The 14,956-nt window shown below is 45.6% G+C and overlaps 1 protein-coding gene across 1 annotated transcript in view; it reads right to left on the bottom strand.

The window, feature by feature from the left end:
* The window catches only part of ABCC11 (ATP binding cassette subfamily C member 11), a 49,116-nt gene extending 39,632 nt beyond the window's left edge, over nt 1–9,484 (bottom strand). The window contains exons 1-5 of the mRNA XM_019731878.2: nt 9,345–9,484; nt 7,884–8,020; nt 5,452–5,610; nt 3,374–3,521; nt 1,699–1,932 (exon numbers count right to left, since the gene is read on the bottom strand). Coding sequence (XP_019587437.2) covers nt 1,699–1,932; nt 3,374–3,521; nt 5,452–5,610; nt 7,884–8,020; nt 9,345–9,443 — 777 coding nt within the window. The 5' untranslated portion in view covers nt 9,444–9,484. The remainder of the gene's footprint in view (nt 1–1,698; nt 1,933–3,373; nt 3,522–5,451; nt 5,611–7,883; nt 8,021–9,344) is intronic.
* Between the last annotated feature and the right edge of the window lie 5,472 nt (nt 9,485–14,956).

The raw sequence follows: 14,956 nt of genomic DNA, 5'->3' as shown, positions 1-14,956 counted from the left end.
TCTTTTTCGCGATAGACTTTTATGCCCAGTTGCCGCCTTCCCTAACACAGACTGCCTAGTTCAATGTTATATAAAAGCTGACATTCCCAATCAAGAAATGTTTAAAGAATCAAGTCACTAATGCCTTTTAGAATGACCAATCTGAATCCGTTAAGGAGGGATTTCCTTTTAACTTTAATCTGACCTCCTTCGAATTCCCGGATGTGCCCCCAGCTGAGCCTTTAAAAAATTGAGGCTATGAGGGAGCGTAACATGGAACTGCTGCTTTGGAGGGCAATTTAACAGCATCTTTTAAAACGAATAATTGCACCAACCCCATGACTTGGCAATTTCATTTTTCTGTTGGGAACTGTGTACGCATGCTGAAGGCAGCCCATACGAGTGCTGCTGTTCCTTGCAGCACTAACCCTAGAAACAGTGTAAATGTCCATTGGTGGGGAATTAGAAGGGTTAGAGAATATTGGATCCGGGAGCGCACTTTCCCTCTTCATGTCAGAGACCTGCCATTTACTAGCTGTGGAGCCATAGACACGATACAAAGTCTCTCTGTGCCTCTGTTGCCTCTCCAGTAAAATGGGAACAATGATACAACCTACTTCTTAGTGCTGATGTGACAACTGAATGGGATAATGCCTGTAAAATGGTTTTTGGTACATTGAGAATGCTACGCAGGGGCTTGGGGTAGTGGAGGTAGGAGTGAAAAGGTACAAACTTCCAGTTATAAGAAATAAGTCCCAGGGGTGGAAGGTACAGCATGGGGACTACGGTTCATGACACTGTCTGAAAGTTGCTAAAAGAGTAGATCTTAAAAGTTCGGTCACAAGAAAAAAAATGTGTTACTATGTCTGGTGATAGGTGTTAACTGGACTTATTGCGGTCATTATTTTGCAACGTATGTATCAAGTCATTATGTTGTATGCCTTGGACTAATAATATGTCCATTAGATCTCATTATAAAAAAAGGGAGGGGCGAATAAAGAAAGTGCCATGATTCTGAGTAAGCATCACTGAGAAGGAATGAGGAAGATATACATGTGCTAATATGGAAAACTAAGATAGAATGAGGAGGGGAGGAAAAGCTGCAAAACCACGTGAATTGTATAGTCCCATCAATGTAAAAACTAGCCCAAAAGACCATATCGTATATTTTCTCTTGGTAAAACCAAGTTGCAGAACACTATGTACAAGGTAGTATCATTTATATAAAAACACACACACAGAATACAGTGTGTTTTCTATGGGTAACTTGCAAGTGTACCTAACTGATCTTTAAAAAGCCTCGAAGTACACAAGCCAAACTAATAATGGTGGTCCCTCCGGGCATAAGGGAAATCTACAGAGTCATCCCCACTATTCTAGTTTGTTTCCAAGGAGAATGTAACCAGGTGTCTTTAAAATTAATTTCAAATAAAATTTATGGAAGCAACTCTCTAGAAATCCTCATGTGAGCAACTATTTGCATCTCCATCTTGTTCTATGTTTCTATGGAGATGTTTGTGGAAGTCAGGCCTTGCATCCAGTCTGTGCTCAGAACAGAGTTGTGCAGAAAAGGGGCCACGGCAGGTTTCACTGCAGGTCTCTGTAGTGAGGCAGGTAAGTGCACTGGTGCAGAGGCTGGACTCCCTCCCTTGGGCCCAGGGCAGTGGTATCTGGAGAAGAAGGGAAACATGGCCCTGGTACGCAGCCCCAGCCCCTTACCTCTCCCGTGGTGATGTGTGTTAGGGAGTTAAATCGTATGAGCTTCTCAAAGGCAAACAAAAAGGCAGCTGCGTGGAACCTGATGCCCGTGCGCTGGTTGACAACCCAACACGAGCATATGCTCAGAGACTTTAGACACTCTGTGAGAAACAGGGCGAAGCAGAGGCCCAGTCCGTACACAATACCCTTCGGCTGCTCTTTGGAATATTCCAGGATCTTTGGGATAATCACCACCTACATAAAAATTTTAAAAAAATTAAAAAAGAGAAAAACAGGAGTTGGAATCATTCAGACTTTCTGATCCTTTTTTCAGGCAACAAATATCAAACATGGACTGTGTGTGTGAGGTTCTCCAGTCGATGCAGGAGGCTTGTTGAATGAGCAAAACGGACTCAGGCACCATCCTGCCTCCAGGGTCACAGTCCGGTTGGAGGAGACTCAGTCCAACTGACCTAATCTGAATCCCTGATCCCAGCTCTGCCACCTCTTAGCTGGTCCTGACAGGAAACAGAAGACACACACAAACAGGGTAATTCAGGGGTTAATTTAGTGACCATTTACTAAGGTGTGGGCAGAATTTAGGAAATCCAACAGGGATGGCAGAGCACCATGGAGCTGGTGACAGCAGGGAACCGCTACCTCCCCAGACCTGAAGGTAGAGGGGAGGGAGAGGTTACTGGAATCCAGAAGGAGAGAGTCACACAGAAAGGGTTCCTCACAGGAGTCTGGCCACCAACCTCAGATGACTAGGTATTCTGCCCTCACTGTCTCCATCCCTTCAGTCTCTCGTTGGTGTCTCCCATTGGTCAAACCCAACCGGAAGCCAGAGGGCAGGGGGACGTCATTGATGTGACCCTAGAGGTCACACACACTAGGGACATAGGACAGCATGCACAGGGGACCTAGAGGGACAAATGGAGACCGCCCAGCACACTATCACCAAAGGCACTTAGCTCTGTGGTGTCATCCACTGTTGCTTCCTCCTGACCTATGTCCATACTCCTGTTAGCTGGTAACAGCACTTCCGCTTTTCTGGAGACACTCTCACCTGCCCCACCACATGCAGACCAGGCTGAATTGTCAGTCAGTGTGCCCTCCCCGCTGCTGGCCCATCGGGGAGCATGGGACCCCAGCTGGGACAATCAGACTCAATCAGAATCTTGGGCTAAGGAAATCGTTATGGCTGTTTCATCCCAACCACGGTACGTGACCATTAGTTCTTGCCACCTACACTCCCAGAGCTGCTCAGCAGTTTCTCCAAGCAGCTGGCATGTAGTGAGCAGGGCACATACCAAATGCTTTAGATACTTACCTCATGTGACGTCACCCTAGGAGGCAGGCAATCTTATGCTCCCCGTTTTACACCTAAGCATCCCTTGAAGTCTACCTCTGAGAGTGTCATGGGGTTCCATGAGGAGCTAAGGCACAAAGACGGTACACAAATTGCCCAAAGTCACCCCGCGTTTACACGGAAGGGCCAAGGTTTGGACTGAAGCAATGGCTGCAGAACTCTCGCTCTTATTACTAGCTCTACTGTCCCCTAAAAAGCTCTTCATTTTCTGAGCAGTGGATGAGAGACAAATTCATCCCCGGTTCCTGGCGTGGACTCCAACCTCTAGTCTCCAAAGCCCCGGAAGCCGAGAGTCCCCCAGAGCTGACCACGCCCGCCACTTACTGGCCCCAGCACACTCGTGACCGAGAAGCAGCAGGCCAGCAGCACCTCAAACGCACTCCTTGTGCTTTGGAATCTCAGCATGACTCGGAGCACGGAGGCTTTTTCCATCCCATGCCGTGACACTTCTTCTTCCCAAAGGAGGCGAAGCCTTGGAAAGAGGAGAATGGAGCCAAGTGAAATCTCTTTGCATTTGTCGCCCCAAGGTCCTCGGTCTTGTGGCATAGGCCTCATACAGAAGTATCCAAACAACAGTAGTAGAACAGTACAGGGCATCGCCCCCAAACGCCCATTCCACAGGCTCAACAATTATCAACATCTGACATGTTTGCTTCATCTCTCCTCCCTTCCACTTTTTTTTCTTTCTTTCTTTCTGTTTCTTTTTTTTTTTTTTTTTTTTTTTTTGCTATATTTCAAGCAAATCCCAGATACATCATTTCATCTATCAATGCTTCAGTATGTGTCTCTTCCAGATAAGGCCTTTAAAAAAAACAATGCACTGTAACCGTAATAATAATAGTTATTAATAACAATTAATAGTTATATATTAATAATGTGGTAACAATAATTCCTTAATGGTATTTAATACCCAGTCTGTGTTCAAATTTCTCTAATTATTTCAAAAATGTGTTCTTGCAGTTTGCCTCAATCAAGATACGAACATAGTCCGTATATTATATATTTTTTTCATACATTATATTTTAAAAAGACAAATCTGATAGCCCTCTTGCATCTTGTTTTAATCTATAACCGTTTTTTTCCTTCACTGTATTTTCTGCCACTTATTTGTTGAAGAAACTGAGTTATTGAGCCTGTAGAATTCCCTGCTTTCTGGATTTCACTCCTGTGGTGTTTTCTACCATTTCCCCTGCATTTTCATTAGCCTGCTAGTTAGATCCAGAAGCTTCCCAAAATGCAGAATTCAAGTCAATTGGCAAAAATATTTAATAGGTGACGCAGTGAACTTCCTTTTGTCTCACATCAGAAGACACACAATGTCTGGTGTCCCACTTTTAGTGACGTGAAGTGGACCAGCGGGTAAGATGTGCCAGCCTGACTCATTTATTGCCAAGTTCCCCATCACTGATGAGCAGATCCACTTCCATTAGGGCTGTCAGAATGGGAATTTTTCTAATTCTGTATCAGGCATTTTTCCAGGCTTCACCCTAAATTTATCACCTCTTCTGATTCTTACAGCAATCCCATGAAAGACTGTGAGGTAAGTTTTGTGGTCCACTGTTTTATATGGAAAGACACCAGGTGCTGAAAGGGTTGAGTAAAGTGTCTGATGTCACAGCTGGTAAGAGGTGAGATTCTGACCGATGTCTGGCGTTACCCAAGAGGGGCTCCTTGGAGCCATTCTTTTTTTCAATTAAGTCTGAGAAGCAACGGGTCTAAGTTTCACCAGCTTCTGTTTTCTCAGTGCCTTAAATACACTCATTTGCTTTGTAAATCTGAGACCTGGCCCTGGTATGCGACATTTCCCAGACTCCCCTGCTCATTGAGTACTCTTCTCAGGGACACATCTGGAAAATGCCGTGTTACACCTGGTGTCTCCGCAAGTAGCTAACGGTAGAGCACAAGGACAGAACATTTCAAGTCACTGCTTCATTTCTTTCCCCAGTTGGTCCTCATATTATCTTGTGAGATGGGCAGTACAGGAAATTTAATCACACAGCCAGTTAGTGGCGACTCCAGGATTAAGAGACTAAGCCACTAACCCCAAATTGAATGACACAGACAAATGCCTGATCCAGAAGGAAAAGCAAAGGGAACTCGAAGCAGTCATTTCTGACTTTCTTGGGGTCCTAGACCCTTAGGCAAATCTGATAAAAGATGTTAATTCTTGTTCCAGAAAAAGGTCTCTCCCCATATGTATCAAATATGTCTACCATTTCTGGAGAGTCATGAGCCGCAGGTTAATGAACCTCCGGACTGGAGGGAGACCTCTTGCTGCACAGGAAGGACTGATACTGGTTCGTTGTCTGAGGATGGACCCACCTACTCTCAAGCATCTCGCATCACCATCCCCCCAGACGTGGTCTTAAACCAACACCCTGGCTTGCCCAACGTGACTTTACCTTTTGGCATTTTTGGCCGAGGCATCATGTACTGACAGATGGGGGATGGTGTTCTCATCTAAGCGTTTCCGTAAGCCTCGGATCATGAGTGGGGTAAGCCATGACAACGTGAGGTAGGAGAACAGGCCAGCGTCATCCATGGGCTGTGGGGCAGGAAACCTAGAAGCCACAGGCAACATGGTCACCATTATGATAGAGGCCCTAAAGAGGGAAAATTACAACCAGAGCAAGATTTTGAAGGGACGAATTATAACTTTGTAAAGTCTGCAGTGTGGTCAAAAAAGTACAAAAATGTTTTTTTCATTGCTCTGTTATTTGAAAAACCAGAAACAACAAAAACAACCATAAATAGGGGAATGAGTTTTAGAAAATGCAAAGAAGCGTGTACATCCATTCTGTGGAAAGCAGTGCAGAAGTGTCCAGCAACAACAGAGCTGACCTGCAGGGAGAACACGGAAAGAGCTGTAAGCATAGTAAGCGAGGAAAAAAGGCCACTTGCAGATCAGGAAATTCAGTATATTTTACTTATCTAAAAAAAGGAAGAAATGAGAGAAGGCAGACAAAACTATCTATATACAAAATCAACCACTTTGATATAAAAGAATATATATTTATGTTTATATATACAATTATATGTATGTATACATTTATGTCTGTGTGTATACATTTATATTTTTTACATATACACATTTTTATTTGTATTCATGTCAAGCTATTAATAGTGTTTGACCTTGAAGAAGGGATTAGCATTAGCAAAGCAACAGGAAAAGAGATTCTTTTTGTTTTCATTTTTCTATGCTTGCTTAAGTAGCTTTCACAAAAACAATAAAAAAGGAAATAAAAGTAAATAATCTTAAGGTCCTATCTCTGGGAATGAGTCACAAATAGAGAAATAATGATTTGATTAGGGGACTGAGATTCTGTGTAATTTCTACTTTTTTTTCAAAGTGGCCTTTATGCTATCTATGTCTTTTAATATGTAGAAAACTCAATTAAAAAAAAAAAAAAAGATTTGAGGAGAAAGATGAGAAGACAAAAATGCCAAACTCATGAGATGTTTTTGGTTTTGGTTTTGCCTTTGGCCTCTTTTCTCCACTCTCTGGCCCGTCACACCCGCCCAGCCCACCAGCAGCCATGGCTGTGCATTCCGGGCACGGTTAGCCATGCCTTTGCCAGAGCTGTCAGACAGAAAAGGGACTGAAGGGAGGGTAAGTGATTGCATCAGATGTGTGAGGCTATCTGTAATCACAAAGACGGAGACAATCTGACCTGGTGCCAACGTCCCCAAAGCCCAAAAACAATGTGTCCCTCAGTAAGCTGAGGTTGCCCAGGTGAGCTAAAGAACCAAGGTCCTTTGTTCATCGGGAGATAAGAGCAATGTGTAGTAACAATGTAACTAGTATTGACAGGAGCTCAGGTTGGAAACCTAGGAAAACAAATGCAGTGTGTTGACAGATAAAATCTTAGCGAGCATGTTGGAGAGAAGAGGGAATTATAAATACAAAATGGACTCCTGATAACGAAAACTGAGGAATCAGGCCAGAAAAGTGTTATTGTCCTGTTAATATGTGATAAATATGTGAACACTTGCACAATTCCGTGGGGGCCCCGAAAGCAAGGTTGCGTAAGTTAGAAAGACATCGGGGGTGGTTACGTTCAACTGTGGTTTATTGGAAAAGGATAAACTGAATTTCTTCAACTCTTCAGTGGAAGGGTAACATCATAGGGCCTTTAGACCTTTCAACGGCTCCCCGTTACTCTTAGAAAGAAGCCCTGAATGCGGCCTCTGGAGACATACAGGACCCCCTGGCATCTGCCTCTCTCTACAGCTTTATATCACGCCGCGGCCTTCTTGCACATGACTCTGTAATGACCCTGACCTCCTTCTCAGTTCCTGGACATAGCACTTTGCGTTCCTTCCACCTCAAGGCCGGGCCTTTGCACATGCTGTTCCTTCTGCCCAGATCATTCCTGCCTTACTGTGGTCTTGTAAAGTCTCGCTCGTCCTCCAGGTCGCAGCTCAAGCACCACTCAGAACCTATCAAGTTGCCGTGGCCCCGCTGCCCCTCGGCACCCCCATAGTCTTCACAGCAATGTCCTCCAACCGCTTGTGAGCACGTGTTTATCTGTGGGTTGATTTGCTGATTGTCTTTCTCCCACATGTGAGGTCATGTCTGTCTCATTCACTGCTGTTTCCCATGGTCCAGCAGGTGCCTGGCATGTGTGTGTCCTCAGTGACCCTTGTTAGAAGAATGAACGAATGAATGCAGGAATGTGCTGACTCTGCCTCCCTGATGTGCCTCGGGCTTCTCTGGAGATACTTGTCCATGGTGGGTGACATGACTGTGTCAGGACATGGGTGTGAACCTTTGGGAGGGGTCCAGGCCCCCGCGGCCAGCAGGCACTGCCCTCACCTTCCCCACAGGACTCACTTCGGCTTGCGGCGGAAGGGGATCATGGTTTTCCAGGCAGCCGCGTATTTCCCTGAAGAGAGGACACCCGCCCTTCCCGGTGCGTCACACTTCTTTTCTTGCTGGCTGCAGGGCTCATCTTCAAGAGTGTGAGTTTTCTTAAGAAAGAAAACAAGAAAAGAGCATCCGTCTCAGACCTCATAAATACTGTGCTGAGGGAGGGTTCAACCAGCCACCCAAGGAAGATGGATCTTTCCCCATCCCGCTTCCTAAAGAAAGAAAGGCTGCCAGAGTTAGACAAAGACAAATACTATGTATCCTCACTTACATGTGGAATCTAAAATAGCTACACATATATTGCATAGATCCAGAGAGCAGACTGGTGGTTACCAGAGGCAAGGTGGGGGCTGGGCAAATGGGTGAAGATGAAAAGGCACAAACTTCCAGCCGTAACATACGTCCTGGACATGTAGCGTACAGCATGGGGACTAGAGCTAATAATACTGTGTTACATATTTAAAAATTCTAAGAGAAGAGATCTCAAAATTCCTCACCACCAGAAAAGAACTTGTTACTATGTATGGTGATGGATGTTAACTGGACTTATTGTGGTGATCACCTCACAATACAGGCAAATATCGAAGATTATGTTGTACACCTGGAACTAAGGTTATATGTCAATTACATCTCAAAGATAGATAGATACACGTAGATGATACATAGATGATAGATAAATGGATGGATGGTCGGATAGATGATGCTCGATAGATGATAGATAGATAGATAGATAGATAGATAGATAGATAGATAGATAGATGCCAGGCTTGGAATGAGCACTGGGCCTAGAGTCAGGAAAGCCAGGTCCCAGCCGTCACCAAACATTGCAGACAAGTAAAAAGGGTGCTATGATGAGTCACCCACAGAATGTGAGTCCAAGTCACCCTCTGAATGTAAACCCACTAAAAAGAAATCAATAAGTAAAAAACATACATCCCAAAACGTTATATGTCACCCTTTTGATAAAGTGGGAAACAACTGAAATTTTTTAAAAAGACATATCATTGCTAGGACTTCATATAGAATAAATAATACTATGTTAAAAGCATCGATGGGAACAGATTCAGGATAGTGGTCTCTTCAGGTAGGGAGCGTTGGGGAAGGAGATAGGAGAAGACCAACAGCTGGATGTGGTTGTCAAGGTCGACGCTGGTGTGTGGTGATAGGTTTGCAGATACTTATTATATCCTTGTAAGTAACTACGTAGATCAGTAGGTAACAGATAGTACATACCTACATACATCTGCATGAACCATGACAGTGTGTCGTGACAAGGATGATAATCCATCTAACTATAGAAGCCTGAGGTCCATTAAAAATAAAGGTTGAATAAATACGGGACAAAATTCTTTGACCTAATCTATGACCATTGAGAACACCCTGTCAGCTCCATTTCCTGGTGTTTTGATGCAAAGATCTACTTACGTAGTTAAGTCCTGAAACCATGTCATCACCTACATCCAAGCCGAGATTCACCACGCCACCAGAAGACCTAGGGACCCAGTAGATCCTCTTCCTGGTCATTTTCAGTTGTCCTGCCAATTCTTCGTTTCCCAAAATCAGAGAATCTGAAAAGGCAACAGGTCAGAGCAGCTTAGATCCAGCCCCGAGCAGCCAGGAGAGGACATCACCGCAAGTCTGCTGTCACAGCACCTGTTCTTCCCTCTGCCTGGAATGGACTCGGCTCCCTCTTTTTAAACATGTTCTCAGCCTCAGCCCAAGATCACTTAGGGAAATCTTCTCTCCCCACCTACTCCCAACACCACAGCCTTGGGCCCGGTCAGTCTGCTTCGATACATGCAAGGCCTGCTTATCAAAGCATGTTTCTTCTCTTATCCCAGTTTGTCATTGGATAGTCATGTGAATCATTTGTTTAGGGTTCATTCCCTGCACTAAACAGAGACCCTCATGAGGGCAGGCACACATCTGCTTTGCTCACACTTGAATCCCTGGGGCCTGGGATAGTGCTAGGAGGATAGCAGGTGTTCAATAAATAAACGATGAACGGATAGATAAGGGAGTGAAAGAAACCTGATTTTGCCATCCTCTAACTCTTGGCTTTCACAGACTCAGGGGAGTGAATGTAGGCACAACTTAGGAAGCTTAAATAACCAAGGCATCTTAAAAACACATTGATAATGCTTTTCGTTTCTGCCTTTCTGAGTATGTGACTCACTCCCAGAACAGCCACTGGCTGAGGTGGTAGAGGGGATGGTATTAGGAACACGTCCGAAGGAATGGAAAGAGAAAGAAAGTAGGCAATGTAACCAGCGTCTGGGGTATGGCCGGTGCTTCACGGGGCCCCGTACAGGAAGGCTGCCAGCTTGGTGTACTGCTCTGCCAGCAACATCTTGAAATTCTTAATTATTTCCAACAAGAAGCCCAACGTTTTCATTGTGTCCCAGACCCTGCAAGTTATGTAGTCAGTGCTGGTGTTCAGATACAGCTTTTGACGCTCAGATCTTGGATTGTGCTTCAAGAAAACAGACTTACAGACTAGCCTACTGTCTTGGGATAAGATTCTCTAAATTCCTTTATCCTACTCCCTTCCGTCCCACTTCATTTTAGCATATCACAACCCAATCTGGTGGGCTACATTTCTGGGATTCTCCTATAAAGCATACAAGGTAGACCCCGGGAGTGACGCTAGGCCACGAAGTAGACTTGCGATGATAAAAGTGGACCTTTCTGGGCTGGCAGGGGAAAAAAGAAAGGCAAAGGAAACAGGTTAGGTAAGCAAGGGATGTCGCAAACTTTAAGACTGGGAAGAGGCCAGCTTTCTGGCTGCCTTGAACCAGCCCACACATAGACATATATTAAAATGAAACTGGCATGATCCAGTAGAAGGAGGCCCTGGGGCGGGGACTGTGTTTACTGCTGGACAGTTTATTCACTATACAAACTTGACCAGTGGAGGGAATGGTGGTGGGGAGTGCAGTGCAGTCAGCAAATTGTAGATTGCAAGTCATGCACCCTGGCACAGGACTGTGTCAATGGAGTGCTGACAAACATTTGTGTCTGGAACCAACCTCTGGTTGCCACTGGTGAATAAGCAGTTCCACCATGAGTGTTGCCTTGACGTTTTGCTTTATGTTAACGAGTAAGAGGAAAGTGAAACATCAAAGATGGATGTTGGTTGGGTCTCACTCATTTGCCAGTGACCTGGTAACTTGGCTGAGTAGTTTTCAAATCCTGAAAGAATATTTCCTCATTTTTCGGGGGTGGGGGTGGAGACGGGGGTTGTTCTTCACAAGATCATAGCCCCACACTTGTCGATTTAATCTGCACCATTAAAATTCCTGCATTTATTTCTTACACCTAGACAATCAACAAAATAATAAAAACAAACCCTGATTTATAGTCTTTGCTGATTTTTGTGGTGAAAATATTCCCACCACGACTGAGTTCACGTCGCCTACGTGACGACTGAGTACGAATTGGGAAGAGAAGCACAGTATCATTTCCACCATAGATATAATGCAACGAATGTAAATGACTTCAAAAGTATAAGTGGTAGTAAAAGGAAGTAAACTAATTAGGAAGGATACATTTTGAGTATTACCTTTCCCTTTGATATAGCATGTTTAAGTGTAAGTTTGTATAATTTAACTCTTTTAAGGTTTGTGTTTCACAACTGGGCTCTCAAAATCCCTGGAGAGTTGCCAGTTGGTTCTCAGGAACCAGGCTCTAGCCGACCACGGTTGCGTCCATCCGGAAAAAGCGGCACCTTTTTCTAAATGCTCCCACCAGGGACGTGTTTATCCAATTCACTCCTAAGTGCTCTAGGGGCGAGTGCTGGTTGTGCCTGGGGGTTAGCTTTCCTGGCTCCCCTAAGGTGCCGTGAGAACAAGGTGGAGCTGAAAGTCTGGGCGAGGGGCTCGCCCAGAGGGGCCTGGTGGCCTCCCGGGGCTGCAAACACGTGAGAGCTACCGGCCGGCCTTGCAGGGGGTGTGGTGCCAGCAGAGGCCGAGCAGCCCTGGGCTTAACCACCAGGCACCAGGCCGTGAGGAAGCCACAAGCATTACTTGAAGGCCTCCATACACCAGACTCCCCAGCGCCAGTCGGGCCAGAGGACCAGGTGGATCAAAGACATCATCTGGGAAAGCTGGGGAGCAGAGGACACTGCGCCCAGGATCTTGACTCATTGTCTGCCAGGCTCAATTCAGAGACTGAGGCTTTACTGCACTTGACCTAAAAGAACGATTGAAATGACTAGATTGAACACGACCTTAAAATGGTAAGCCTAAACACTGATTTTCTCCTCATTAACCAGCGAGTAGGGACTCGTGAGGAAGACCAGAATATTAGAGACCAAATCAAGAAATTGGATTTTTCTCTCACTTTCAGCTATTGTACGATTTGTCAACCTGGTTTATTTATACACACACACCCGCAAACAAATGCAACGAGGATTTCGAAGATGGGACTATTGGGAATTTGTCCAGGAAACTAGTAACAGAGAAAAGTAAACCAAATGAAAATCAAGCATGCATATTGGATATGTTTGCAGGACACTCAATACAACTGGAGCTCCGCCACAAGTCAGCTTGGGCAGCCTGCCAATTCTCCGAGGCCCACCTCCGCTTCCGTGACTGGCCAGAGGAATCCCCTCCAGAACTTCCTGTGGCAGTCCTCTAGAAGTTCCCCTGCCTCCCAACTTCCTTTCCAGAAAAAGAGCTGGTTTATTCCCTCTAATTAGTGGCAAGGCCATCAATGCAGTCAGGCTGGGGACCAGGACATGACTGGGAATAAAACAGAAAGGAGATGGTCCAGCCCTTTGTTCTCCCCATCCCGAGGGGGCAAAAGTCATGGCCTTAAACTTGGTTTAAACTTGGCGAAACAGCCTGTGACCAGGGCGGGGGGGGCGGGGGGCGGAACAAGGTAAACTGTGGCTAGTGCCCAAGGCCAGAAGGCACCCAGGGCAAAGGAGCAGAGCTACCTGCAAGCCAGGCCCTGGAGAAGCCTGGAATCAGACCTCACTCTTCCTGTACCGCTCCCTTACAGTTAATTCATTCCCTGTGCTACTTAACTTCCCCGCTCTTAAGTTGCTTTTCTTCTGCTAGCTCCAACAGCTTCTGGAGGCCATCACTGAATCCCTGCATCTCAGGCCTGGCCTTCTCCTCTGTTCCAGAAACTGGGACGCTCCCCCAACCTTGATCTTTGCACTAGTCCTAATCTCTGCCAAGAACACTGTCCTCCCAGCTCCTTGCAGAGCCGGGCCACTCTTGTCATCCACGCCTCATTCAGCTCAAATACCACCTCCGAGTAACCTTCCCAGACCTCCAAAATCGCCACTCATGTCTCTGTTGGCTTATGTATTTTCTGCCTACCTCACTAGAATGTCAGCTCTTTGACACCCAGGGACTTTGTCTGTCTTGTTCGTGGATGTATTCATGAAATCCCAAATAGTGCCCAACCCATGGTAGAAGCTTCAGACATTTGGTGGCTAAATGAGTAAAGTAGATACAGAGCCTGCAAAGAAGGAGAACCACAGGGTCACTAAGGACCTCACATTAGATTCTTTTTTTGTTTTTCACATTTAGATTCTTGATATTCTCCCAAGTGGGCCAACACATCCCATCACAGAGATATACTGGCAGGATTGAAAGACAGTGTTCATCAAGCAAGCAACTTAAACATGGACCCATCTGCGCCACACCTTCTATTGTGTAGTATTAATTTGTATTTTAAAAAATAAGTCCAGCAATTATTACGTGAATAGAACACATACGGTTTGTTGGGGGTGGGGGTGCAGGTGTTATGTTAAAAGCATTAAATGTAAATGTCTAAAAAATACACAGCAAAGTTTGTAAGATGATTTTTGAAATTCGTTGTTAAAACACTACGAGCCTCAAAAAATGGGCCCCTTCCTCCCCTTGCCCTTGGGGTGGCCTTATCAAAATTGTGAGCTCTTGTGGTTCCGGGCCATGAATATTTTATCTCTTTGTCACCCCCAGAGTCTATCACAGGACAGGGTACACAGGACACATCCAGAGAAATGGTCCAGAGCTTGCCGTATCCAGCATCTTCAATTACGAGCTGAAGTTGTCTCCAAGCCCTGAAGGCTCAAGTCCCCATCTAGGAGCTTTCCCTGTCCTTCATTCGTCAGGTCCAATCCGTCAGCAAATTCTGTTAAAGCTACTTGCAGACATAGCTTGAGTCCACAGGTTCTAGTCTAACCATCATCACCTCTTGGCTGGACAGCTGCAACCACCTCCTCACGGACTCCCCTGCTTTTGATCCTAAACCCTTTCATTCTATTCTCCACACAGCAGCCAAAATGATCTTTTGAAGACATAAGCCAAATAATGTTACTCTGCAACGTGAAACCTCCCATGGCTTGCATCGGGCTTGGAGTAAGACCCCAGTTCCTTACCATGGCCTACTAGCCCTCTGTAACCTGACCCCACTGAATCTCTTATCTCATCGGTACCATCAAGCTCGGCAAATTCCAGGAACAGGTTCCTCAAACATCCCAAATTCATTCCAGCCACTGCAATCGCTGCTGCTTCTGCCTGGAGTAGTGCGCGTCTGCCCCCACCCCCGATCTTTGCATGGCTGCCTCCTCAAAGTGCAAAGGTCAGTTTAAATGCCATCTCTCCAGTGAGGCCTTCTCTGACCGTCTAAAGGACTTACCACTCCCCACCATTATTCTCCTTGCTTATTGTTTTCCCCTCACTAGAATGTCAGCTCCACAGAAACAGGAGCCTGTCTTATTCATAACTGTATCCCCAGCGCCTAAAACAATATCCAGCACATATGCAGCATGTATGCAAAAGGTATTTGTTCAGTAAATGAAGGAAAGAATGAATGAAAGAAGATGGCCTCCTGTCAGAGAAACAGCTAGACCGCAGGCAGGTGCCGCCACGTTCCTGCACGTGTGTCTCCACCACAGCATCTGGCACACCTGCACGTCCTTCCCCTTTTCTGTTGCACACACAGAAACATACAGTTCCAACTGCCATGTGCCAGACTCAGCCATCTGTGGGGGTGTCCTTCTGGCCAAGAGAAGCTTGAGGGTAGGAACTTGTTTCATG

Source organism: Rhinolophus sinicus, linkage group LG11 (assembly GCF_036562045.2).
Source record: "Rhinolophus sinicus isolate RSC01 linkage group LG11, ASM3656204v1, whole genome shotgun sequence".
Lineage (NCBI taxonomy): Eukaryota > Metazoa > Chordata > Mammalia > Chiroptera > Rhinolophidae > Rhinolophus > Rhinolophus sinicus.
The sequence above is the reverse complement of the archived record's forward strand: the minus strand, read 5'-3'. Positions and strand labels throughout refer to the sequence as shown.